Below are 27,914 nucleotides of genomic sequence, written 5' to 3' on the forward strand. Positions count from 1 at the left end.
ACAATATGTTAGGAAAGCACTGTAACTTTTTTTGAAAATTACTGTTGATTGCTACAGTGTTTTTTCCCACATGGTTTTTTTCTGTTTTTATAATGTTTTTTCCTAAAATTATCTTTGTCAATTTTATTTTTTTAATATTAAGCTGGTTAAGAATACGAGTTTTTTCTCACAAAACACTATGGATTGATACAGTTTTTCCTCACATGGTTTTCTTCTAGTTTCTTTTGTGTTTTCTTTTTTTGTGATATTTTTTTCCAAAATTATCTTTGTCGATTTATTTTTTTAATATTGAGTTGGTTAGAATTTAACTTTGTAATAAATCTTAATCATGTGGGGAAAAATATTGTAGCTTTGCTCATAAAACATTGTGGATTGCTACAGTGTCTCTCCGCATGGTTTTTTTTATAATTTTTTTCAAATTATTTTTTTCATTTTATTTTTTTAATATTGAGTTGTTTGTAAATTATAATTATAAGTCATTACAAATAAGGCTAAATCATGTAGGGAAGCACTGTAACTTTCATCACAAAACACTGTGAATTGCTACAGTGTTTCCAACATGATTTTTTTTCTTTTTTTTGGTGTTTGTTTTTTTTTCTAAAATTGTCTCTGTCGATTTTTTTTTAATATTGAGCTGATTAAGAATTTAGCTTTGTAATTTCTTTCTTTAAAACATTGTGAATTGTTGCAATGTTTTCCCATGTGATTTTTTTTTAATGATTTTTTCTAAAATTATCTTTGTCGATTTTTTTTTAATATTGAGTTGGTTAAGAATTATAATTACAATAAAACTAAATCATATGAGGAAAACGTTGTAGTTTTTCTCATAAAACACTGGATTGCTACAATATTTCTCTAAATGGTTTTTTATTTTATTTTATTGGGAAAAACGCTATAGTTTTCCTCACAAAACATTGTCAATTGCTACAACATTTTTTCTCATGGGTTTTTTTCCTTCCAAAATTATCTTTGTTTTTTTTTTTAATATTAAGTTGGTAGAGAATTTAGCTTTGTAATTTTTTTTTCTTTTTATTAACTGAAAAATTAAATCATGTAACGAAAGCACTGTATTTTTCCTCAAAAAACACAGTAAATTGCTACAAATCATTTTGTTCAGTCTCTAAGTTTTTGATCACCAACACAACTTTTTTTTTCGCCATGAAATATTTGCTCCGTCATATCTTTAATTTCTATTACTTATCTAGCACTGGTTCATAATTATAACGCTATCAAGTATATTTGTTTTATAAGCCTGCGGCAGCGCGCGAGCATGTCATCTCGTTCTAAATATAAAACATATTGATTGTGTACCATAAGAAAAAAAAGGTAAAGGTAATAAAAGGCATCAATATCTGGAGCTTTTTTTCCTTTAAAATCACTAGATAATAATAGGGATGAGTAAAAAAAATCAAAAAACCAATTAAATCGAGAAAACTGAAAAAAAATAATTGAAAAAACCAAACGTAAAAAAAAACCGATTAAAATTTTTAAAAAACTGACCAGTTCAGTTCGGTTTTATAAGTTTGAAATTGAAAAAACCGAACCAAACCAAACCAAAACCAGAAAAAACTAGAAAAAAACCAACCAAAACAAAAAAACCTAGCCAAAACCAAGTCAAACCGAAAAAACTGAGTCAAACCGGTTTGAACCAGTTTTTGTCCTAAAAAACCAAATCGAACCGAAACCGGTCAGTTTGAACCGGTTTCGGTTTGGTTATTTTTTTTAATAAAAACCAAATTGAACCGAAAATGATCACCACCGAAAAAACCGAGCCAAATCAGTTTGAACCGGTTTTTATCCTAAAAGATCAAATCGAACTGAAACTGGTCAGTTTGAACCGATTTCAATTTCTTTTTAAAATTCAATTTATTTACTTTTTTAATAAAAATCAAATTGAACCAAAAATAATCACCCTAGATAATAACAACAACAAAAGCGCATTAAGCCAATTGTATTTGTAAGGGGGAAAAAACAGATATAGAAAAAAGAAAAAGGAAAAAGAAAGAAGATTAAACCAATTGTGACTGAAGATAACAGAATAAGACCAACTCTTAGATGAAATCCGAACGGAGGCCCATACTACTTCAAAATTGGCCCAGAAAAGTCTTCTTAAGAAAACCCTAAATCTTCACTATATAAATTCCTTCCTCTGCCGTCAGCCTAAACTTTCCTCCCCAGTGATAGGGTTTTTGCAGCCGAAGAAGAAGAAGAAATGGTACTCTTCTTCCCTTCCATGTAACAACAATTGCTTTGTTGATTGATGGTGTGTTACTGACATCTTTGTTTGTTTGTTTCGTAGGGGAAAGGAACAGGGAGTTTTGGTAAGAGAAGAAACAAGACTCACACCCTCTGTGTGCGATGCGGCCGCCGCAGCTTTCATCTCCAGAAAAGCCGTTGCAGTGCTTGTGCTTTTCCTGCGGCCCGTGTCAGAAAATGTAAGTTGCACCCTTTCTAATGGATCGAGAGTTGCTTCGTAGATGTTCTTATTTTTTTATTACTTAAAGCAAGATTTGTGGTTTCTTCATTGCTTCTTAATTTATTTTGTTATTTTCTTGTTGCTTTACTTGAATCTTTTTAATGTTTTTGGGATTTGTATTTTGATTGACTTTAACCAGCTTAAGACCCTTTTTTTATTCAATCTGAGTTTAAGAATGAGAATTGTAGCTCTGTTTCCATGCCAGGAAATCATTTGTTATTTTGCTCCCAGGGTATATTTTTGTGTGAATTTGTTTTTGCATGTTCTGTTTGTAAAATTTTTGACGAAATCATTTGGTACCTGTTTCTTAGATAACTGGAGTGAGAAGGCTATTCGCAGAAAGACCACTGGAACTGGCCGAATGAAGTACCTCCGTCACCTGCCACGCAGGTTCAAGACTAACTTTAGAGAAGGTAAAGTTAAAACTCAGTTTGTTGTTGAAATTTGTTGATTGTTCATGTGATGTGAACGTAAATTTATCTTCTTGTATTGGTTTTGATGTTCTGTTATTTTTTTGGTTTGTTTAGGTACTCAAGCAGCTCCAAGGAACAAGGGAGCTGCTGCAGCTTCATCGTAAGTGTTAGAAGGGCGATGAAAGTGTGTTTTATTTCAATGTTTTTGAATTTTCAAACAAGAAGTTTTGAATTGTTGTTACTTGTTAGACACTGGGAATTGTTTTCAACAATGGAGAGTTACAAATGTTTATCCTTCTGTTATGGTAATGAATGGTGATCACCTTTTATTGTGTGTGCTCCAATAAAAATGGTTCCAATTAGGTTGTTCCTTGAACATGCATTTACATGGGGATTGGGGGTGGGTGTTTCTAAGATGATGCACGGTGATTGTCACAGTGCAGGCTTCTTAAGCATCATGGTGTCTTAGCTTAACGGGTCTTTGATTGAGATGCATGGTAACATGGCCGAGCTGGAACTAGCTGGCCTTATTTTTACTTCTGATATTGATAAATTTTATTGTTATGGAATGCATGATAAATTTCTAAGATGATGCATTTGTTGAGCGATGCTTTATTCAAGGTCAGGCCTCAGTCCGCTTTCAGTTTATCATATCAGTTGAGCAATGGAAGCCTGACTGCGTCTGTTGTGGTCAGGAATTTGGAGTCACTTCTATGTGTGCATTGTATCACAGCTCCGCTTCCATTGCATGATTTCTGTTTTATATTGGAGGCCCGTTAAGCAGAGACTGTCCATGTTCAGAAAACAAGAGAAAAAAAAACAGTTTTCGGTGAATCTGATAGATCTTCGCCTGCTTTCTGATTTATCCCTGCCATAAGGTGGTGGTGTTATTGATTTAAGTTGGATAGCGTTTATAATCAATCAACTGGCAACTTTTGTTGTTGCAATCCGTTTGGCTATATGAACATGGGAAATCAATTCTGCATCCATAGGTTTTGTTTGAAAATTTATTAAAATAATATTTTTTAATTTTTAAAAATTTATTTCTAATATTAACATATTAATAAAAAAAACTGTAGAAAATTTCAAGAAAAGTCAGAACCGCAGTTCCTGTTTATCTTATCCGTTTCTGACTTAAATAATGATTTGTCAATATTTTTGCAAGAACCCTCCAATCCGCCATAGAAACCCAAAGAAATTTCAAGTATTTCAGCCAGTGTTAAGCTCTTGTTTGATAGAAAGTAATTATTTTAAAAATAAATAATTTTTTTAGAAAATAAATTCTTAAGTTAATTATTTTTTATATTTAATAGTATTATAAAAAATCAGTTGGAAAATACTTTTCAGTATTTGAATTATGTAATAAAAAATAAATTAAAAAATAACTTATTAACATATTTTTTTAAATTTATTAAAATAATAAAAAATAAATTTTAAACCTTGTTTGTTTGCTAAAAAATAGTTTTTTTTTGAAAATTGATTTTCTTAGAAAGTATATTCCTGAAAAAAAATTTATTTTTTAATGTTTGGTAATGTCACGAAAAACAAGTTGGAAAACACTTTCTAGTGTTTGTGTTTGGTTATGTTATTGAAAATAAATTGAAAAATAGCTTATTAATATCTTTTTTCAAGTTTATTAAAATAATAAAGAATAAATTTAATAAATTAAAAAGTTAAATGAACATGAAATTGAAAAAAAATTTAAAAATAAATAATAATCAAATCTAACAAATAATAATAATTACAATTTCATAAATTATTTCAAAAAAAAAATGATGACTGAATTTGATAGATAAAAAATTTCAATTAAAAAAATAATAAGAGAAAAGCAAATAACAATCATAAAAATAAGGATCAAAGTTAATATAAAAATCAAATTTTATGAGATAAAATTAAAAAAAAAATTCAAACAAAATATATATTAATAAAAAATTTGAGGATCAAATTTGATATAATCAGCAAATAATATAATATTTTTTAATTTTTCATAACTTCTAAAAAATGTTTTTTGTCCAAAATAAAAGAAAAACACTTTACTAAAAATCAAGTCAAATTTTCCGAACAAACAAACACCCCCTTACTTAATTAATCAACTTAAACATCAAAACTCATTGAGTCCTTCAGTTAAACCAGTAGCAGAGTAAATCTGAGGCATTATAATCAAGTAATAGGTTCTCTACTTTTGTAGCAAGCAGAACTTGGAACCACTCCAGCACAGCCCTCGTATCAATGTAGCAAGGATACGATATATATTGTAAGGTGACACCGTTCAGCCTTCCATGTAAACAACCACTCAATTTTCCATGTATTGGCCTGTCCGGCTCTTCCCATCTATATGTTCTTTCACTCTTTGTTTGAATTGGTTAGCACAGTGGAACTTGCCGGAGCACGATCGCTAACCAATTTAGCACAGTGGAACTGTTAGTGACAACAGCCAACTCAAGTCGGTTAGGGTCTCCGTTATCAAATGCATAGAATTCAACAAAATGTATAAAACTTGTAATCCATTCGACATATTCGGAATTTAGCTGCAAATCCTGCCAGGATCAGCAATGGCAATGTTACTAGAATGGTCTGTCTATGATGTGAATGGAAACTCACCAGGGGACAAGGGAAAAGCTTTTGATTCTGCATTCTTTTATCTCAGTGTTTGAGCCAGTAGTTTCGCAACTGAGCCATGTGCAGTAGCATCTCATCACGACCTTGATTGGTAACACCACTGGTCATGATCCAAGGAGGTGCTGTCTCAAAGAAGTCACGTATCAGCTCCTGAAATTCATTCACATTTTCTTCTGGCCTTTTCCCTCCGTTTTTTTTCTTCTTCCTCTTGTCGCATTTGGTGAAAATTAATGTCATGGGAACCTGAAAGGCAAGAAATTAACTTTTAGACACCCTCCCCTTCCTCCAACCATGACTTGGATATAGATAGCAAGTGCTATCTCCAATGGAGAGACTTCTAATCTACAAATAACTTTTAGCAAGTTTCTGATCTCCAATGGACATTTATATAAGACTCGAAACCCCAAGGTCTATTTATATCAACACGGGGGGAAAATGCAATTGAAGCCACTGGAAAGTGTTTGCTCATGCAAAGTAAGTCTGGAACATCCTAACCAAAAACAGCTAGGGAACGGGGGGGAAATTGCACATGCATCGTCAGCAAAAAAATTCTCAAGAAGCTAACAGCGGCAGGTCATCAATTGATATATTCCCTTTATCTCATCTAACAAGAAAGATGATTTCACCTGATTCTGACCCAGCCAACTGGCATATTCAAGATCAATTTTCTTCGCAGGAATACTAGCATCAATAAGAAGGAATACTGAGACCAAGGTTGAGCGATTGAGAAAATAGTCTTTGGTAAACTTATTCCAATCTGTTCGAAGTTCCTGCGGCGCAGATGCATACCTGTTCAGAGCAGAAACAAATGCAAAACAGTGCAAATTTAATGAAATGGACAAACTAGATAAATCAACAACAGAAGATCAAATTCATTTAAACAGAAAGAAGTGGATAAAATTAGTTATGATGCTTGAGAAAGTGAAATAAGCACTTCTAAGCACCAATCAGCAAATAGTTAAGTTTATTATCAACTAAACACAGTTTACTCCCCAGAAAATAGATTCCAAACCTGAAAACAGCATTCGATATTGCACCTATAAAAAATTCGTACGTGATTAAAACGAACCAAAGCATTGAAACCATACCCATATCCAGGCAAATCCACCAAGTACCAGCTATCATTAACCTTAAAATGATTGATGCACTGCGTCTTCCCTTCAACAAGAACAAAAACCATAACAAAAAGCACAAATAATATTCAGTTCTAAGCTACAAAGTCTCTTCCTTTTGAGTACCCCAAATTCAACACAATTCACTTCACTAGTCAAAACACAAATGCTACAAAAAAAAAACCCACAATTTCTTGCTGCAATATCCATCACATAACACAAAAACAGACATGAATCCAAAAAAAAAAACACGACATTATTATCAACTAACCAGGTTTTTTTGAGGTAAGCGCAAGTTTCTTTCTTCTAACAATAGAATTAAGTAGAGAAGATTTGCCAACATTAGACCTTCCAACAAGAGCAAACTCAGGCAAACCATCAGAAGGACAATCTTCAGTTCTAACACTACTTTTAATAAACTCAGCTTGAACAATCTGTGCATCCCTTGCATACTTACTCAACACAATATTAGACCCTTTTAAGACCCTAGCACTTAAACCACTACTATTCTCATTGACTGAAACCTCAGTGTCTGGTGGGATAAAGAGTTTGTCAAGTGAAAATTGGGTTTGGGTTTGTTCTTGGAGTGCTAACAAATTGTGGGCTTCCGTGAAAGGAATGGGTTCTGTTGTGGTGACTGTGGATTTGAGCCTGGAAAGGGTTGAGAGTTGAAGTTTGGTTATGAGAGGAAGGTTGATATGGGTGTATGGAGATGGAAGGGGGTGAGTGAATATAGAGAAGTGAAGTTTTGGAAGCCGAGAAAGAGCCATTTCTCTGGGTTGCCTTGGAGTTTTTAAAAGGGTGGAAGCATTAGCCACTATGTCTCATGTGGTTTTGACGAAGGAGGGTGCCGCCGGAAGGGAAATCTGACTACAGACCAGGGAAGAGAAGATGTGCGGATAGTTTAGCTAGGCTTAGCCCAATAATTCTTAGATTATTTGAATTTACCTGAATATTTTGACCGATTAAATTAAAAATTAATTTCAGATCTTAAATTGAAATTAATGTAATTTATTAGATTTACTTGATTAATTTATTTTATTTTCTTATATTTTTACAAATTATATTTTTCATTATATAATTTATAAATTCAATAACAGTTTATATCCTTAATAATATATTTTGTTTAAATTTTTGGTTTAATCCAGAATTTTAAATGTAATTTATAAAAATATAAAAGAAAAGTAAAATTTATATCTAACTACATGATGGATTTTTTAATTATTCCTTTATGTATTTATATAAACTAGATTTGATTAGTTTAATATTTGATAATAAAAATTTATAGATAATTATTTCTATAAGACTTCCATCTTAATATATATTAATATATATATATATATAATAAAAAAATCTATTTTTAGTTATATTTTAAATCTTAATATTTATATAATTGATTACACTTTACTCATAATATGTGTAACTTTATATAATTTTTTTTTAATTCTATTCAATTGCTTTTAAATGTGTATCTATTTTTATTATCGTTTGATTAAATAAAAATTTAATTATAATAAATAAGTTTATTAAATATAATTGGGTCAATGACCAGTGTTATGAAATTAAATATCTTGATTAATATTTATTTCTTAACTTTTTTTAGTTTAGGGCATGTATATGATTTTTTTTTATTGATAATTAGGAATTCTTTTATGTCAAAAGAGATGAAAAAGCTTGCAGATTTTTTTTATGTGGCAAATAAATTATCCAACCCGGGAGAAGCACAAGTTAGATGGCTAGTATAATTTATAAAATTAATTAAAAATTATATGTGTTAATAAATTAAAAAGAAAATGCTATCAACGCTAACCCAACACTAAATCATAACTTTGAAAAATAAATATGAATTAAGATATTAGATCTCGCGTCAGAGCTTTTAATTTTTTATATATATGATAATTCTATAATTTCTAATAAAATATCATTTTAAATATAATCTTCTATATCTAATCATAACATATGTTTGATTAAAGTCAAAGAAATGAACAACTGGAAAAAAAAATAAAAATTTGGCTAAGATAAAGAATTATTATAATCTTATTTAAAAATAAATTTAAAACCAAAAGGTATTTAATGAAATAATATTCTAAATAATATTATAATTATTTTATTTCAATGATCCTTGTATAAAACATAAAAACATCAAATTAAAAGTTAAATTGTAAGGAAAAAGAAATTTACAGGTGCTTTTAATTTTTTTTCTTAACATCAAAAAATATTATAGTTGGGAAATGAAAATTCAACATATATATTTAATAAAATAAATTGATAATTATATGTGCTGATAAATATTAAAAAATAATATTAACAATAAAAAAAACTCAATACAAAAACTAAATGACAATTGTAGTTTAAGATATATAATATCATACTATGATGAGCCGTTAAATTTTTCTCATGTCAATAATTTATCAACAAAACCAATAATTTATATACAACAAATTGGGGATTATATAGAACAATATTTTCATATCTCATGGGAGGTATTTTTTTTTTTTTACATGAGTTATTTGTCATTACCAAAAACACTTGGATAAATCGGCGTTATTATAATTTTTTGCACTGTGAAATTACTCAATTATCTTTAAAAGATAAAAAAGATTGAACTTGCTTGGAGATCTTTTTGCAAAACCCTTATTTGAAAATTTACGGTGTTAATAAAAAAAATAATGGAAATCAAACCAAATAAGTCAACATAAAATTTAAAACGAAAGAAAGATAAATAATTAAAAATAAATTTTTATGAAATAAATTTTTAATTACGGTATTTTAAAAGTGGATCAAAATAGAGTATCCAATTAAATAAAAAATAAAACACATAAGCTAAACATAAAGATATTATTGTAAATAACTTAAATTGAGCTAAATATAAATTGTTATTTTTTTTTGTTTGTTATAGTTTTTAAAATTGATTTTGTTTATGATTTCATCCACCTACATTTTTTTCCTTTCAAATTTGATCGTTATTTTCTTAATTGTTTTTATTTTTACTTTGGCAAGTTTTTAAATTTGATATTTTTCTCCGATTTCATCATTCAATAGTAAATTGATTGGGAATTGAGTTTTATAGTTAAACCCGGATCTAGAATTTAAGGGATTATAAATTTTAAAAATTAACTTAAGTTTAGAAAATCACTCAAATTTACATATATTTTTTTAATTTTATTTTTTAATATTAATGAATTAGATTGATTTAATTGTGTCATAAAAAACACAGCCCATATATAGCGCAACTAAGCAATCTAGTTGCATATAATAGTCGTTATTTGAAACTAAGCTTGAAATCCAATAGCGCAGAACTTTCTCATTTAAAAAATCATGTTAATTTTAAAAAAGCACTGCTGGTTCGCGGGTCATACCAAATTGATTCTGCTCTCTCTGAAAAATTTTAGTGGGCATCACTATACCTGCATTTCTTCCTCAACCTCAACACATGCTTACTATGCTTTCAGCTTCCTGTCTCTGCATTAAGTGGGAAACTGACGGAAAAGTCAGACTTCTATTCCTGTGGAGTTGTGCAATTGGAGCTTATAACTGGGCATCCACCTATCAGTACTACAGAATCAGTGATGAATGAGAGCTTGGTTGCCTGGGTGAGTTCCCTCTACATGGCTTTTGAATCTATTTTTCAAGTCCTAGACATGCCTCTTAGATAATGTATGCTTGAGACCTTGTCGAAACTCCATCCCGCTCTATGGACGTTACAGGCTAGGCCTCTACTCATCCAAGCTCTGGAAGACGGAAGTTTTGAAGCTCTTGTCGATCCATGACTGGGCACAAATTATAATTTAACAGTGAGATGGCTAGCATGGTTGCTTGTGCTGCTGCTTGTGTGCACCCTTCATCCTGGATCCGACCAAGAATGAGCCAGGCTACTCTTCTTGACTTTCCTTTGCTTTATCATGTCCAATATATTATAATTACATCTCCAGCCAACTAATAACGTGGTTTTGAGCATAAAATGCCTTCCTCAAGATTGAAGAAACTATACGAAAACCAAACAAAGAAAACTTATCGCCGATGGCTTGTCATTATGTAATCATTATTTGGTTGTTATATGGAACTAAATGTAGCTGTGATTCTGTTTGATGGGTACTGAAAGAAGAAGCAAACATACCATGATGCTTCCAAAATGTTAGGAATTTGTTTTGAATCAAACAGATAGTTCGTGCTTTGGAAGGCAGAATGTCTGCAGATGATCTCAAAGCAGGAATATTCAGGCCTCCACAGCATAATGCATGGTTCTTCAAGAAGTTCAAGTTCCAGTACCTACCACTACGAGGGACATGAAAATTTTCAACATGGCAAGGGGCAGTAGGCAGGATAGCATCAGTTGTTACACTGGAACCACCGACGAGCATGAACCCAACCAGCTCAAGTAATAATGTTAGAGCTAAATTATTAGGTTTTAATGACTGATGTAATGTCCATTTTTTTGTTGATTCTTAACTATCAAATTTGAGCGTCCTTTTTAGAGGACAGTCATGCTGGTTCCATTGCTAAACATACAGCTTAGTAATGCCATGTATGTATTGATTACTGTTATACATGTCCTTCACGAGCCTGGGCATGAACTACTGGGAGAACAAGGTTGTGGTTCATTTAATGTGCAGCACTACTCGACAGAGACATCAAGCATGCGTGCAACTGGCATTTCGCTAATGAGCTGGGAAACAGCATTGCTTTTTTTTGTCAAATTACATTAAAACAGAAGAAAATGAAGAAGATCAAAATTGGCTATCAGCCCATGCAGCAGATTGTAAGAAGCTTTGGTCTACAACCTCTATGCTGCTTCAGCTTTCACTCGTTGCATAAAAGAATTAGCAGGCCGCCCTAAAACTAGTTGCACATATATCTGCTAATTCATATGCATGTGCTTGCACAATATGTTTGGTGGTACATGGAAGGTGTTATACATTGCAATTTGCATAATGCTCTACAAAACAGTGTCCTGTTGCATTGCACATTCAATTGGTTTTGGCATAAACACTAATCAAACACCACAACTACAGTTAGAAGTAACAGAATAAGAAGAAAAATGGAATGTGGGATATAATTTAGAGTGCCTCAAAAACACTTTCGAGCAATGCTTCATTTGGTACCTGGCATTTTCTTTGAAAGTTCAGACTCTGGAAACATGTTGGGATCAGAAATGAAAACCCATTTCACCAAAAATATTAAACTGGATGTTTTCCATAAGTTGCAAACGTTAATTTACTTAAGATTCCAGCACCGGGGAAGCCTCCAGCAACGAAAATTGAACCTATCAACTTCAGTTTCTAAAGATATCATACGAGACCTAGTAAAATCTCAAAACCACTAACCAAAAAAGACTTGATGACATCTTTATTTTTTTTTAAAAAAGAAAACAATCAATACAAAGTTCATTGCTTTTGAAGCAAGGCAAAAGAGTAACCCTATGACTTTTCTAAATTGCTCCCATAAAAAATAGAAGTTGCCAATTCAGCCTTCTTTGATTTTGTTTTTTTCCAGTTTTTAACCTTATTGTCTTACCTGTGTATGCACTATGATTACCGTGGCCCGGAATGAAACATTAAGTTGAGACAGGAAATCATCCACCTGTATCTTTTTTCTCCTTGCCAGACAGAAGAGATATTAACCATTGCTTCCAAGGAGCATCCTCTTGCTGCTCAAGCCACGATAGAAAACAGCTATCCAACAAGCAGAAGAAGTTGACATACAAAAGTTGATACCTCACTGGTACAAATCGGAAATTTCCAACTTGAACAATTGGCCATATACCTCCTTCCAAAATAAGAGCTGGTACAAAGTCCCTCTTCAAATCTTCCTTGATTTGAGGAACACTCTTTCCAGATGCAAAACCCATGTACGAGAAAAATACAAGCAGATCCAGTGGTCCAAAGATAATCCCATCAAGTGCTACTTTAGCACCAACAAACCGCAAGGAATTTGGACGCAGTAAAAGTCGTGACCTTATAAATCGGTCTAAACTTTCATACCTGCAACAGTTTAACAAGAAACAAATGAAATATGACTTGCACACCTCTGCATAAGAGTACCACATGCAATTCCATCAATTTAAAATCATTAATCATTTGATCCTGGTAGTGGAGTGCTAACTCCAGGATCCATGATTTTCAAAATAAGTTTTTCAAAAAATATTTTCTTTTCAATTTCAAAAATAAAATGTATAGATGAAAATGACAGAAAACACTCACCAGAAGTGGCCAACAGGTCCAACAAATGCAAAACCAAACAAGCTCGTGGTCGTTACTCGTTTCCAATTAATCTTAAATTCTTTCTCCTCTACCTGACATTTGAAATAGAAATCAATTAACAGTGAAGTGGTGGAAATAACTTTTATGGGCACCACAAGCTTCTCTTTTCTTATAAATAAAAGTTTAGCATTGCAAACATTTTCCGGCATGGCAAATCACTAGCTTCTATTCACCACGTTCTTTTAATCCCAGAACAATCAAGTTTTCAATTTGTATAAAATCATATGCAATTCAAGGATCAGGTTTATCAAAAGCTGCATATTCAATAATGCAGAATTATCATTAATAGCAAATTCAGAAGAGGGCAAAATCATGCAATCAACATACAATAGGATGATACAACACAAGACCCCAATAACAGAAAACAAGCAGAAATTTGGAGTGTTAGGATTAAACCATGTGGTGGAGCCACCTCCAACAGCCAGATGAATGGAGATTGAAATACCCAGATTTCAGTTCAAAGACGCAGTTTGAGACATTATTAAGCAATTTTTGTCCTTCAGTAAACACTTCATCAAACACAAAAGAACTGTCAAGATCATATTAAATAATTTGATCCCCCTGAATGCCAAATTGCTACTAATTCCATTGATGGTAAACATCACGATGTCACCACCCAAGGACCATTAAAGGGTGCGGGTGCAGCTATAAGGGGTGGCTATTCTGTCAATGAACATGAGTGAATCAAAGATGATGAACAAAGACTGAAGATTCCAGCCAGCACAATGACCATGTTTATGGGGGAAGAGAAAGGACAGTGTACTCTTTGCAAGGAACCTATTTATGAAGAACATGTTGGGGTTCTACAGTTTCACACAACAAGCACACCATGGTGAGACAATTTAAGAAAACATTTACAAAGAGCATGAAGACAATGAAATTGTTAAGCTATCAATTTCTAATAACAAGAACAATAACTTGTTACATGGGATTCTAAGGAGTAACCAGATGATATAGTCGAGATCCACTTGTATTAAGTTAAAATGAGTATGAAGATGATGAAGCAAGAGTAATATCTCCTCTGAGCACTTGCGAGTTGTTCACCATGGGACACCATCAAAGAAACTAGTCAGTAGTGTTGGCTAATCTACTGAGAAGGTCTGAGAATCAAATCCAACATACATGTCGATGTCCTTGTAGAATATATAACCTTACAAAATAAAGGATGAGATGTTATCTTGTGGAGACAAGGAGTTGTAAAAGGCTGTTCCTCTGTAGCTTAAATAGAAGTACTACAAGTATGTCCATATACAGGATTTGAACATCATAATCATTATCATCTCTATCATAATCTAAACTCGGATAGAGATGATAATGATTATGATGATAGTATATCCTTCATCATTACTCGAAACAAACTAGATGATGCTGATTCTGTGCTTTCTCAAACATTCGAAAACAGTCGTTCCCCAGCATAACTCTTTAGCACATGAATAATAAAATAAGGTGGCTTAATCTTCAATAAAAATGAATCTATCATGTTCTAGATTGTAATGGTAAACATGAAAGAAAAGCTCAATCATGGACATCAACAGAAAATATATTGGAATCCATTTTGCCCTTGGAATCACAAGAGGAACTGGTTGATTTCAGCCCAAGATGGGTTTCACCTGAATGAGGAACTAATTTATTTCTCAAAAACCAAAAATGCAAATGCCAAATCAATAGACAACATTTTCATGTATTACATCCCATATAAAAGGTGAGATTTATAGTCTATCCTCATTTTATTCCACTGATGAAGTACAATAAACAGATAAAAGAAATAAAAAAACAAAATGGCACATACCCATTTGCCTCAAACATTGAATACATCCATACACACATAGAGAAAAACCAAATAGAACGACAAAAACTTGAGACATACTCATTTTCCAAAACTAAAGGCAAAGTACCCAAAAACAGATAGACAAAATATAACAAAAAACCATCATATAAAAAATGGGATTTTCTTGAATGATAGGATATGCTTGTAAGTACCTTAATTTGACGATATTTCTTTGCTGTATAGTGAGTTATGGACTGTGCAGCTATATCACCAAAACCCCAAATCACTCCTGAGCTAATCATCTGTGTCTTGACTGGATGCACAGCCAAGCAATTCTGGTACCATTTCCACAACTTCAACATATCTCCCTATGTATTTTCTTTTAGAGAGATTTTTTTTTTAAATGGAGTTCTTCTACATGGATTAGTGAATATTCAAAAGGGTTTCTTTTTAATCTAATTTTTAGCTATAAAGTTGGATGCGCTCCTCATTCTCTTGTTTTTCTTTCCCAAGATCTCCGGGAAAATGAGAATTACCCTATTTTCCGGGAAAGGACAAAAATGACCTAGTTCCTGCATTAAGTGGTTGTACTAGTGTCCTGGTGGACTGCCACTACCTGGGAAACGCAAATGTTGTAGAAAGATGTACCGTTTGGTTTGGCCAAGGGCTGTATGGGCTTTTCATATTGCTGTGGTAAGAACTTGGTTGGGCTGGGTTGAGGCATAACCCGATTGATACTTAGGCCATGTTTGTTTCCTGGAATTCATTTTTCGGGAAACCACTTTCCAAACTTTCCTGTGTTTGTTTGCCATTAGAAAAGTTGGTCAACGGAAAATACTTTCCGGTCAACGGAAAACACTTTCTGGTCAACGGAAACACTTTTCGGTCAACGGAAAACACTTTCCAGTCAAAGAAAAATTTGGTTTGATTTTTAGGAAAGTGTTTTCCTTTTTGGCTGTGTTTGTTTTCCGGAAAGTGGTTTCCGGGAAACTACTTTCCAAACTTTCTTGTGTTTGTTTGCTATTGGAAAAGTTGGTCAACGGAAAACACTTTCCAGTCAAAGAAAAATTTGGCTTGGTTTTCAGGAAAGTGTTTTCCTGAAAAATTTGGGCGGAAAACACTTTCTGGAAGTTGTGAAAAATTTAGAAATGTCATTATTTGCTAATTATATCAAATTTAATCCTCAAACTTTTGATTGTTATATATAATTTGTTTTGAATATTTATTTTTTAATTTCATCTCTTAAAATTTAATTTTTATATTAATTTTGGTCCTTATTTTTATAATTGCTATTTGCTTTTTTCTTATCATTTTTTTATTGAAATTTTTTATCTATCAAATTTGGTCCTCATTCTTTTGATTTTTACTTATTTTATTTGAAATAATTTATAAAATGTTTATTATTATTATTTTAATTTCTTCACCTTTCATTTTTTTTAATTTTTTAGATTTGATCTCTATTATTTTGATTATTATTTATTTTATTTGAGATAATTTATGAAATTATATTTTTTTTCAATTTCATTCTCATTCAACTTTTTAATTTGTAAGATTTGTTCCTCATTATTTTAATAAACTTGAAAAAATAAAGCATTAATAAGTTATTTTCCAGCTCATTTTCCATAACATAACCAAACACTGGAAAGTATTTTCCAACTTATTTTCCATTACACTACCAAACATCGAAAAATACTTTCCCGGAATTCACTTTCCCCGGAATTCACTTTCCAAAAAGAAACTACTTTCCTGCAAACAAACGGGGCCTTAATCAACATGAATAAATGAGTATTTTATAAATAGTTATTTTAATTGATAAATAAAAATAGAGTATAGATCAACCCGAAACTCAATCAAATCTAACTGAAAATATATATTTATATTATATTGATACATCAAATTTTTTAATATATATATATATATATTAATTATTTTATTTTTTATTAAATAATAATAGATAATAGATATCTATATGGATATCCGAAACCCAATTAATAGTTTATGTTTATCTTAATTCCTACCCGATAGATAATGAATAAAATTGAATATTAAGAAATTCAACATGCGGGCATTTATTGTCATTCCTAATTGAGTTGAGACCATAATTATAAAACTTGATCAGAGATCAACCTAAAACAAAGCTTAAGTAACGTGTCAGAAGGGTCAACCCAAATTGAATTATTTTTTTTATAACGGGTTTTGACCGGGTTAATTTCTTAACTCATTTTTATTCAACTCAAACTAATTTGGTTCTGAATCAACTAGATCTCATATCAATTTTTAACCACCTAACATGTGCTCGCTTTAGATTTTTTTAATAGAGATATATATACTATGGACATAGACTAATTGCACTATAGACCACACTGTAGACATAGAGCGTTTGCACTATAGACGACACTGTAGTGTCATAGAGGCGTTGTTTTTGCTATTTTTTAGTCAAAAGTGTTGTTGAGGGTGTTGTCTTTTTTGTTTCCTGTGCCAAAAGTTGTTGGGTCTGGCTTAGCAGCGAGACCCAACATTATTGGATTCGACTTTCAGCCATACCTAACGATCTTGGGTATGACTGGGCAGCAGGACCCAGCGATATTGGGTCTGACAACATTATTGGGTCTGGCTAGGCCGACAGATATTTTCATTTTTTTTTTCCTCTTTAGATTTTTTTTTCTTTTTTCTTATTTAATTTTTTTTTCATACAGCAAAGAGAAAATAAATTGATGAAACTTTTTTTTACCTCCAACAGGGCTCAATGACGTTGGGTCCTGCTGTCCAGCTGGATCCAATAGCATTGAGTCCTGCCTCCAGTATGACCTAATAGTGTTGGGTCTTGCTGACTGTGGACATAGACTTATTGCACTATTGACCACATTATAGACATAGAGTGTTTGTACTGTGGATGACACTGCAAGATTAGAGGGTGTTGTTTTTTGTGTTTTTTAGTCAAAAAGTGCTATTGAGTCTGGCCTGACACAATCCAACAGCGTTGGATCTGGCTGCCCAGCCAAACCCAGTAGCTTTTGAATGTCTTGCCTATCAAGCCAACGCTATTGGGTCTGGCTTTACTACCAGATCCAAAGCTATTTTGAGTCTGGCTTGACCGCTACACCCAAGACACTTAATATATTTTATATACCTTTCATATTTTTTATATCTATACATAGAGCACATATATTACCAATTAATGTTAAGATAAGTTATGCTTAATACCTAAAGATTGATATGAACACCACATTACGGATGAATATTAACTTGATAATATCTTATAGAAGGTGTAAACAAACTAACTTTTAAGAAAATATCGGAAATTAATTTAAGATTTGATGAGAGTTTACCCGATATGAAAGAAACATGAAGCATCATTAATATATTTTGTATGGAATATTTTTTATAAATAGTTTCAGAATAATATGTTAAAATTTATATTACTTTCATGCATTTCAGATTCCACATGCCAAATTATAAAAGCTGAATTGTTAGATAGAAGGCATTTTGAGTTAAATACAGACATTTTAGGTGGATCTTATAAGAGTTAATTTGTCACCTAAAGAGCATTTTGAATTAATCTTGTCATGAAGATTATATTTATGTATGTTGTGTAATTTATCTTAGTTATATAAAGATAAAGCATAAACCATTTCAATTGGTATTAAAATTATAATAATTACAATTACATTTTTAAAAAATAAAACAAAACTTATTTTTACCCTGATTCTCTAAAAATACTATAAATAACATTGTATATTCTATATTTTTTTTATATACTTAATTTTTTTTATTTGTTATTTAATTCTTGCACTTTATGTTTTGCATCTATTTATGTTATATTTTGTTTTTATTTACATTTTATTGTATATATGAAGTCTTCAAAGCATTATGTCTGTAAATTAAATATTTATGAAATTAATAATTTATTATTGAAAAAACTTGTGATAACAAGGACCAAAATTAAAAAAAAAACTAGGCATTTCAATTTTTAATGTTCAAGAGGCATGAAAAACTATAGTTTGTCCATGAAGTTTCAAGGTTTTATATATTTAGTCCTTATTATTTGAGGATTTTATATTTAGATTATAAACTTTATTTTGTTTGCATTTTGATCCCGTGTGTGTTGAGGAATAAAAGAGAGTTGTTGAAAAAAAAAAGAGAGAGAAAATATTTAGTCAGTCATATTCTATCAATAAAATAGACCAATTTTGATGTTAATATATTTGTCTTAAAGTATGAAGTTCAATGGAGGTGATTGGAATTTTCATCTTGTAATAAAAAAATAATTTGTCTTTTTTTTTTGTTTTTTACTCATTTATGATATTTTGCTTTTAACAATGGGTTTATTTTGGTTGCTATGATCTTTTTTTATAGATGTTTTCAGTTAAGAACAAGTTGAAAAATAGATCTATAAGGTCTAAGAATCAAAACCCTAAGTCGATGGTTGAAATTTAAAGTAAAATGACACGTCATTTACCTATATAGTTGATGCATCATTCATTTTTATTAAAAAAAATTAAATAAATGATGTGTCATCAACTCAATTTTTTTAAAAGAAAAGGCCTTTTGCACTTCTCTCTCTCTCTCTCTCTCTCTCTCTTCGCAGGGGGTGTCATTAGCCAATCCTTCTAGGCCTAACATCTAACCTCTTTTTAATTACCTTTCTATAGTTTTTTATATTCAAATTCAATATGAATAAAATAATTGAAATGATATTTAAAACACTATCCAAATTTTCTATATTTTTAAAATAAGATTATATTTTTTATAATAATATTTTACAATTACTTTGTGAATTTTTATATATAAACCTAATATAAAGATTTTATAAAACAAAATATGCTCATGAATATTAAATGAAAATAAGATATATATTTTTTATTTTTTATTGTAAATTTTTTAGATTAATTATTCTTTTATATTTTTTTCTCTTATTGAATGCAAATTATCGAGTCATGATTTTTCTATTTTTTATTAAAGCTTGCTTTTCTAATTATGATAAGTTTCTATTAAGAAAAAAAGACTCTTATAAAATAAAATATATTTTCCTAAAAAAAATGAACAAGAAAAGGAAGTTTTGATTGAGAGATGCATTTTATCCTCCTTAATTCAAATTATTTATGTTTTATAAATATTTATTTTAATATCTTTTAATTCTTCAATAGAAAAACAAGCACACATAAAAAAAACATGTTTTTATAAAAAAAAACATATATATTAATAAAAATTAAAAATTCACCTAATAAAATACATTTTTTTAGAGAATTTAAATCTTTATATTTTTAGCAAATATTTATTTACATTATAACATAACTAAATAAAAATTGATTTTATATCACATACATGCCAAAAACTAGTATAAAAACTATTTGAAGTTCAAAACTGTAGTCGAGCTTGATTTAACTAATTTATATAAATTTATATTTTTGCTTGACTCAATTTGATATTAGCTCAAGGATTGAAATTGTAATAAAGTAGTTGATGTCATGTAAAAAAAAAACTAGTTGGACCCAAAATAGAAGGTCTAACCTTGCTTAATTTTAGGTTAGTCAAACCTTTTCTTAAATTGGCTCAATAAGACTAATTTTAAGTCCACTCAAACTTCCTTTTAAACTAGCCCAACTGAGGCTTACAAATAAAAATAAATTAAGGAGCTGCTACACAAAGAGAAGCTTAGGCAAAGAAAAAAAAGAGGAAAAGAAAGGAAAAGAAAGAAGAAGAAACGAGCCACCAAAGCTACATCGTGTGTTCGCTACATACATGCACCACACCACTAAAAAGCTCTCACCAAGATAACTCAGATAACACCAAAGGTTGTTATTAAAGCTTCAACCACGCCGTACACGCCGCTAGAAAGCAATGCCTTTCTTTAATACTATTGAGTGTGATACACATTATATATATAAAAAATTCCCTGCTTTTATTTTGGTCTTTGATTCTCTAATAACTCTTTAATTTAGTACTGAACCAACCTAATTTAACCCTTTTTAGTCCTTGTCTAATCTATCATTATCCTGAACTCAATTGAGGGTGAAGAAGATAAAAAGAGGGAAGGAAAAACCATAACCAAACCCAATAGAGGGTAGAGAAGAGAAAAAGAGTGGAGAAAAGGCCAGCATAAACCTAACCTAACCTAACCTACACCTGGCCTAATTAAAGGTGGAGAAGTGAAAATGAAGGGGAAAAATCCTAGGGCCAACTAGAACAAGCCTAATTGAACCCTCTTATAAGCTAGCCTAACTGAACCTTCCTTTTAGTAAGCCTAACCTGACTCCTACATAAACATTGTTGCCTGTACTAGCCATCATCTTTAGCCAATAATTGTCTCTCTTAAACTGTCTTAAACTTACATTTACATCAATGACCATCTCTAAATCTAACTTTGTACGAAGTCTCTTGGCTTATCTAATATTTTTACCAATAACTATCATAATACTGACTCTGCATCAACTCTCTTGACCTGACCATCCTTTTAACCAATGACTTACTCTCAAACACTAATTTTTTTACCAATAACTATCGTAATCATGAATTTGCATCAACTTTCTTGACCTGACCACCCTTTTCAACAATGATTTACTCTCAAACACCAATTTTTTTATCAATGACTATCCTAATCATGAATCTACATCAACTCTCTTAACATGATCACCTTTTTCACCAATGACTTACTCTCAAACACCAAAATATCTACTATTAGCAAGTGTGACACACCAACCAATTTTTCAACTTTCTAGAAAAGCAGATATTTCTTATTATTTTTTCACACAAATTGGTAAGCTTCTGTGACATAAGGTATTTATAAACACCATAAGTCAATAGGTAAAAAGATGGACTAAGACAAGTTACAACAAGATCATTTGACCCATTACTCTTTTGTTCCATACACTCATTTGTTTTACACAAACATTTCACATTTCCTACATTTACTAACTTAAACATTAGAGGATCCTCTATTTTGACATAGAACTTGTTTTGCATTATTTACTAGCCTGGAAACACAATTATTGAGAACCCAAACCTATTCTGAAGTTTTTCATGACTTCATCAGTAATCAGTAATAGCTTATTGTTGGATTGCATAATCTCCATTTAAGAAAAAAAAAATTAAAAATCTATATAAGATATAATACATACACATAAATCAATCTTCAACATCCCTTGTATTTAAAAATTCCTTTGGCATTCCCTATTTATGATATGTAAGAAAAAAAAAAGAAATTCTAATCATTTGGACCTAGCCCAAACAAGTAGGATTTTTTCTCTTTCTCTCATTTTCCCTCTTTCCCTCACCATATCCACAAATATCCAAGCCTGAAAATGATCAGAAAACCAATTGTTGACATAAAAAGGGAATATATAAATTATAATAATTTAGTATAAATATTCCTATGATATCTCTTTTTAATAATTGGCTTGATGGTGAAAAAAGTAATCACCTAACACGAGAAAACAAGTCGTACTAGTTAATCAACACGGTAAATAAGGGTTACTCTCTTCAAGCTAATCAAGATCTATTTTCAAGTGAGCTACTCCTTTTTTCTGTTGATCTTTGGATCATATATTAATATTTTATGTATTTTGATGATAACAATTAAATAGAAGCAGACAAATAATATGCTTGGATGGAATTAAGTTTAAATAACTTTATATGAAGATCACATCAACAAGCATGATGTATTGAATAAAGAGATCAATCAAGAAGTCAAGTTACAAAGCAAGTAAAGACTTAGTTTTTAAGTCTTTATTTAATGCCTAAATGTTAATTTTTATATCATAATTGATAGCACAAATTAAAATGAATACACACACTTTACTTTGCATGCATTTAAAAAAGATTGATAAAACAGTCCTAAGAATTCACCATGATTAAAACTGATAAATTTGAAATTCTATATGAACTGGTCGATCGTTTGGTGATACCAAATGAACTAATCGATCACTTGTTCATATGTGATGAACACCTGAGAATTTAAAAGAACCAGTCGACTGATTGGCTAGACTCTGAACCGGTTGACCATTTTGAGTTGTTAAAGGAACAATAACAACTATAAATGACTAGTTTTTGCTGGAAACACACACACGTATATAGCTTGTTTAATTGCATAATTCAGTGTGTGTGTGTGTGTGTGTGTGTATCATACACAAGTTATTTTAAGAGCAAAAACAACTTCAAATCATCAATCTTATATCATACTCGTATTTGTGCATTAAAACCTTTATATTCTTGCACAAGAGTATAAATACTAACACTCACTACACTTAAAAACCTTCATATATTTTTAAGTGATATTGAGTGAACTATATATATATAAGCTTTAATTGTATTATCTACAATTTAAAAGAGTATTGTTATATTTCAAACAATTATAATCCTTCAAAAGTTTAAGTGAAAAACTCTTGGTCATTAATGAGGAACATCACTAAGATGATAAATCTTGAAGAGAATATTTTTTCAAGTGGTGAAAAAAAGCTCGGTGATGATTCATCAAAGACATTATAATCTTTGAAGGATTAATAAAGAATACAATACTCGAGATTGGTTTAGTGCTTAAGGTATAGATGTAGATTTGCCAAAACACGTTAAAAGATGAGTTTGCAATTTTTATCCCTATACTATTTGCTTTAAGCACTTTAATTATATTGTTAATTAATTGTATTTAATTGTAATTTTTTTTATTATTAATAAAACACCTAATTCATCTCTTTTTTAAATGTTATTATTACCTTAATCTTATAATAATATTTTCATGGTGAGCTACTCTTCAGTTTTATTGACAAATAATACATGTGATCTTGTGAATAACGTGTATAAATACTTCTATCACCCATGCATCAAAGATAGATCACTTAAACTATCTAGGTGGTGGCCCAGTGGTAAGAGTTTGGAATCAAGAGATTTGCTCCCTCTGTGATCTCAGGTTCGAGCCCTGTGGTTGCTCATATGATGACCACTAGAGGTTTACATGGTCGTTAACTTCAGGGCCCATGAAATTAGTCGAGGTGTGCGCAAGCTGATCCGAACACCCATATTAAATTAAAAAAAAAAATAGATAGATCACTCAATTCCCTCCCAAAATTCTTGTTTCCATTTTCGTGACAATTAAAATTGACATGATAAAGAAGAAAAAAGGGAAAGATAATGAGGAAGCAAGTTATCAAAAACTTCAGCCTCACCCGTGGCTCTCTTATCTTCAATTTTTGGCTTCTTATTTCTAAGTAATATTTTGTGGATAATATTTTTTATCGAACCTCTGTATACTTACTGAATTCTTTCAAAAGGAAGGCCCCGTCTCTCTTCCTCTTGCATTACCTTCAGCTGCACATCAGCCCTACAGGTACAACCACTTGACATCTACTTCTTCTCTCTTCATTCTCTAAAACTTTGAAGTTCAGTGTTTGTGCTCTCTTGGAGTTGGTTTCTTTCTCTGTGGTTTGATGTCTTTCTTCTTGAACTCTTTTTGGCTTGGCTTTGAGACCTAGGAGTTCTTGTCTGATGTCTTTGTCCCTCTCTTTTTTATGATTGCATATTGCACTGTAAACTTATTATCAACCCAGATGTGTTATTGAATCAGTTTCTAACATTGATGGACTTCTGATGAACTGAATTCTGGGCTGGATTGAACTGGGAGTGTTTGTTTTTGCTGTAGAAGTAGACTTGATTGGTTTAACTGAAAGGTTTTTTCCCCCCCTTGTTTCTCCTGGTCTAGGTTGTTGCCAAAAAGGCTGAAATGAGCCCTTTTGGGAGCTTCATTCCATCTGTGTTAAAACCCTTTTTCCAGATTAGTGGTGTCTTTATTGTTCATATTCTTTGCAAATCTGTAGGCATTCACATCGTGTTTCCTTATGCGTTTTCCCTTTCTTTTCTTTTTTGCTGTGTTTATGGCAAGTTGCATATTCCATAAATTGCTAGATGTTTCAACTTTTTTTTTTTCTGCAGGAACTCCCCAAGTGTGAATATGAGAATGGACAAAAAATCAAGCTCTACATTTTGATTGCATTCCGTGTAAAGTTAGATCTAATCAGGGCTCTGCAATTGACAAGTAGGTGTTGCCTGTATGGGAGAATTTGATAAGGAGAGTGCTTTTCCGAGAACCTCCAAGAAAAATCAAGCAGGAACAGCCACTATCAAGAAACGATGGGTGGCATTGCCAGTGAAGGTAAATGATTATAGTCTACATGCCTTCGTTTAATATTAATATGGTACTATAATTTATATTATCTTGACTCTAGTCTAGAACTCAAACTTGATTTGGTAGCATGTGATTATACTGTCTATACACGTTTTAAGTTGTGCATGCTTCTTGGAATGGCAATTTAACCAAGAAATGACTCACTTGCTAGAAGTTAGCATATTGACACACTAGAATCTGGATGATGAGGTGGAAAGCTGAGTGATTTAGAATTTGAAGTGTCTGGAATAAAAAAGGTATAACACATTTAGTTTTAAACAAGCAGCAGTGGACATGGGAAAGAATTTGTTAATATGTTCATTAAGATTGATCACCTTATCTTGACAAAGGTCAAATTTTCTTGGTGTGTTGGCAGATCAGTATGATACCGTTGCCTTGCTTGTAAATATAAATATAAAAATCCAGGAAAAATCGGCCTGGATACAACAACAAATCCTATGATTTTTAATGACTGGAAGTGGAAATTTTATGCATTACTGAGTCATCATGCTTCAGACTACATTAATTATCAATAGCTTTGTATTTTCTGCTCTATAAATAATTAAATATTGTTTTGATTTGTCCAAATTTGATATTTATTAGCTTCTTATCTTCTTAGGAGAATAATCCAGATCATATGAATCAACTTCGTCCTGCTTCAGAGTCTATGGAGTTCCAAAGGGCAATCGGTTGCAAATTCTGCATGACCAAAGACAGTTGCAGAACTGTGCGATCAAGGACAAAACTAATGAACTTTCTGGTAGAAAAGGGAAAGCCACAAGAAGCAGAGTCCATTTTTTATAGTTTAATTGAAGGAGGGCATAAACCATCTCTAATATCATACACAACTCTCTTGGCTGCCTTGACCATGCAGAAGCGCTTTGACTCCATATATCCAATTATCTCACAGGTGGAAGAAAATGGAATGAATCCTGATTCAATATTTTTTAATGCTGTTATTAATGCTTTCTCTGAATCTGGGAACATGGAGAGTGCCATGGAAACCTTTTGGAAGATGCAAGAAAATGGAATGAAACCCACTACAAGTACTTATAACACCTTAATCAAAGGGTATGGAATTGCCGGTAAACCTGAAGAGTCTGTGAAACTACTAGAACTTATGTCCCAAGAGGGAAATGTGAAACCCAATCTCAGGACTTATAATGTTCTTGTCAGAGCATGGTGTAACAAGAAGAGAATTACAGAGGCATGGAATGTAGTTAATAAGATGATAGCTTCTGGGATACAACCTGACGTGGTTACTTACAACACTATAGCAACTGCCTATGCTCAGAAAGGAGCGCTGGATCAGGCTGAAGGTGTGATCTTAGAGATGCAGAATAATGGTGTGCAGCTCAATGAGCGAACTTGTGGCATCATCATGAGTGGTTACTGTAAAGAAGGGAGAATAAGGGAGGCGTTGAGGTTTGCATACAGGATGAAGGAACTTGGCATCCATCCTAATCTTGTTATATTTAATTCACTGATCAAAGGCTTTGTGGCCATTATGGACAGAGATGGAGTTGATGAGGTGAGCTCTGACCAATGGTTAATGTTCTTTGAGAGATATTGTGATTACCTTCAATGACACTACTCCTTGGTGGTGATTAAAACAGCTACAAGTTTAATATAGCTGCAATAAAAAAGTTTAAGCTTTTAGCATCATAAAGCTTTTTGCTGTTGATTGCAACAGTTACTTTTCCAAGCATGCACTCACCTGCTATTCATTCATTCGCCGGTTCACAATATGTTCTATTAGAGCTAGCAATGAGGTCACTATATGTAGGAGTGAAATTATGGTGTGTGAGTTTGCATGGCTACACAACAAGCCTGTTTCAGAAATCATGAGCAATGTCATGTGTTAGGTAGAAAGATCTGGTTCAGTTGTGTATTGGATTTAGCCATTGTACATTATTTGCAGGTTCTCAACTTGATGGAAGAATTTGGAGTAAAACCAGATGTCATAACATTCAGTACCATCATGAATGCGTGGAGCACTGCAGGATTTATGGAGAAGTGCAGGGAAATCTTTGATGATATGGTGAAAGCGGGCATAGAACCTGATGCACATGCATACAGCATTCTTGCAAAAGGTTATGTGCGTGCACAAGAACCAGAAAAAGCTGAAGAACTCCTGACTACCATGATTAAATCTGGATTCCAGCCAAATGTTGTAATTTTCACAACTGTTATCAGCGGCTGGTGCAGTGCTGGCAAAATGGACTGTGCAGTTAGGGTTTTTGACATGATGTGTCAACGTGGAATTTCTCCTAATTTGAAGACCTTTGAGACCCTAATTTGGGGATTCGCTGAAGCCAGGCAACCATGGAAGGCAGAAGAAATTCTCCAGATTATGACAGAATTTGAGGTTCAGCCTGAGAAATCAACCATGTTGCTTGTTGCTGAAGCGTGGCGTGCTACTGGAATGACAAAAGAGGCAAATAGACTTCATGGCACGATGAACAGAAAGGAAATGACCAGTCGAAAAGAGGCGTTGGAAAAAGAAATACCTGTTGGAAACCTAGAGAAGTTGTATCAAAAGCAAACAGAAGGTGTCCTGTATTCCAATATCTTGCAGATACCAAGTACAGTTACAAGTGACATGAAAGGGTCTCCTGCGCCTCTTAGAAAAGGTAGGATGCTGTTGAGAGATGCTGATTTTCCGGTGGAGTGCTCATGGCTTGCTACAGGATCCATGTCTCTTTCTCATAGTTGTAAATTTGGGTTAAGGCTACCAATTATCTGCCGCAAGCAGTCTCAGGCGCAGCATGGTCTGTATGGTCAGCTTGCACAGTCATGTACAGCGGTGTTCTTGAACTGACGGAAGGCCAAATACTGTTTTCTTTTGATTTCCATGTTCACATCTCCCACCCGAAGGAATTTGCCACCATACTGCTGTAGATACTTAAAGGAACTTTGTTTGCTTTGGACTTACTACAATTTATCTACTCATAATTCGTTGATAACTTGAGGACTGGAAACGATACTCTTTACCGATTATGAAGCAGAAGGGAAAGGGAACTCTTCTGTGCTTTGTAATGTCTCATGATATTTCCATTTCCCTATGGCCATTAAAATTAAGTTCGTTGGTATGACGGGGAAAGAAGTTGTCT

The 27,914-nt window shown here is 32.1% G+C and overlaps 4 protein-coding genes across 5 annotated transcripts; 2 read left to right on the top strand and 2 right to left on the bottom strand.

Annotated features, from left to right (window-relative positions):
* The first annotated feature begins 2,068 nt into the window (after positions 1-2,068).
* Positions 2,069-3,225, top strand: LOC133674135 (large ribosomal subunit protein eL37z-like). Its single transcript, XM_062095128.1, has 4 exons — positions 2,069-2,215; positions 2,300-2,435; positions 2,788-2,889; positions 3,004-3,225. Exons 1-4 carry the CDS (start codon positions 2,213-2,215, stop codon positions 3,051-3,053), a joined length of 291 nt encoding a protein of 96 aa, XP_061951112.1. The 5' UTR covers positions 2,069-2,212; the 3' UTR covers positions 3,054-3,225.
* Positions 3,226-4,942: 1,717 nt separating this feature from the next.
* LOC133673848 (GTP-binding protein At2g22870-like) lies at positions 4,943-7,538 on the bottom strand. Of its 2 annotated transcripts, none has more exons than XM_062094756.1 (5): positions 6,892-7,538; positions 6,597-6,666; positions 6,135-6,297; positions 5,491-5,751; positions 4,943-5,266 (listed from the first exon to the last, which is right to left on the bottom strand). In XM_062094756.1, exons 1-4 carry the CDS (start codon positions 7,388-7,390, stop codon positions 5,533-5,535), a joined length of 951 nt encoding a protein of 316 aa, XP_061950740.1. In that variant the 5' UTR covers positions 7,391-7,538; the 3' UTR covers positions 4,943-5,266; positions 5,491-5,532. The 2 variants fall into 2 exon arrangements, with proteins under 2 accessions (XP_061950740.1, XP_061950739.1); XM_062094755.1 differs by having other exon boundaries at positions 4,943-5,307.
* Positions 7,539-11,509: 3,971 nt separating this feature from the next.
* LOC133674080 (uncharacterized) lies at positions 11,510-15,223 on the bottom strand. The gene is made up of 3 exons (XM_062095052.1): positions 14,861-15,223; positions 12,821-12,912; positions 11,510-12,601 (listed from the first exon to the last, which is right to left on the bottom strand). The coding sequence occupies exons 1-3, from the start codon at positions 15,008-15,010 to the stop codon at positions 12,193-12,195; spliced, it is 651 nt and encodes a 216-aa protein (XP_061951036.1). The 5' UTR covers positions 15,011-15,223; the 3' UTR covers positions 11,510-12,192.
* An 8,585-nt stretch (positions 15,224-23,808) lies between these two features.
* On the top strand, positions 23,809-27,767 carry LOC133674173 (pentatricopeptide repeat-containing protein At5g25630). The gene is made up of 4 exons (XM_062095183.1): positions 23,809-23,967; positions 24,570-24,789; positions 25,421-26,332; positions 26,723-27,767. The coding sequence occupies exons 2-4, from the start codon at positions 24,688-24,690 to the stop codon at positions 27,620-27,622; spliced, it is 1,914 nt and encodes a 637-aa protein (XP_061951167.1). The 5' UTR covers positions 23,809-23,967; positions 24,570-24,687; the 3' UTR covers positions 27,623-27,767.
* The last annotated feature ends 147 nt before the right edge of the window (positions 27,768-27,914 follow it).

Source organism: Populus nigra, chromosome 15, assembly GCF_951802175.1.
Source record: "Populus nigra chromosome 15, ddPopNigr1.1, whole genome shotgun sequence".
Taxonomy (NCBI): Eukaryota; Viridiplantae; Streptophyta; class Magnoliopsida; order Malpighiales; family Salicaceae; genus Populus; species Populus nigra.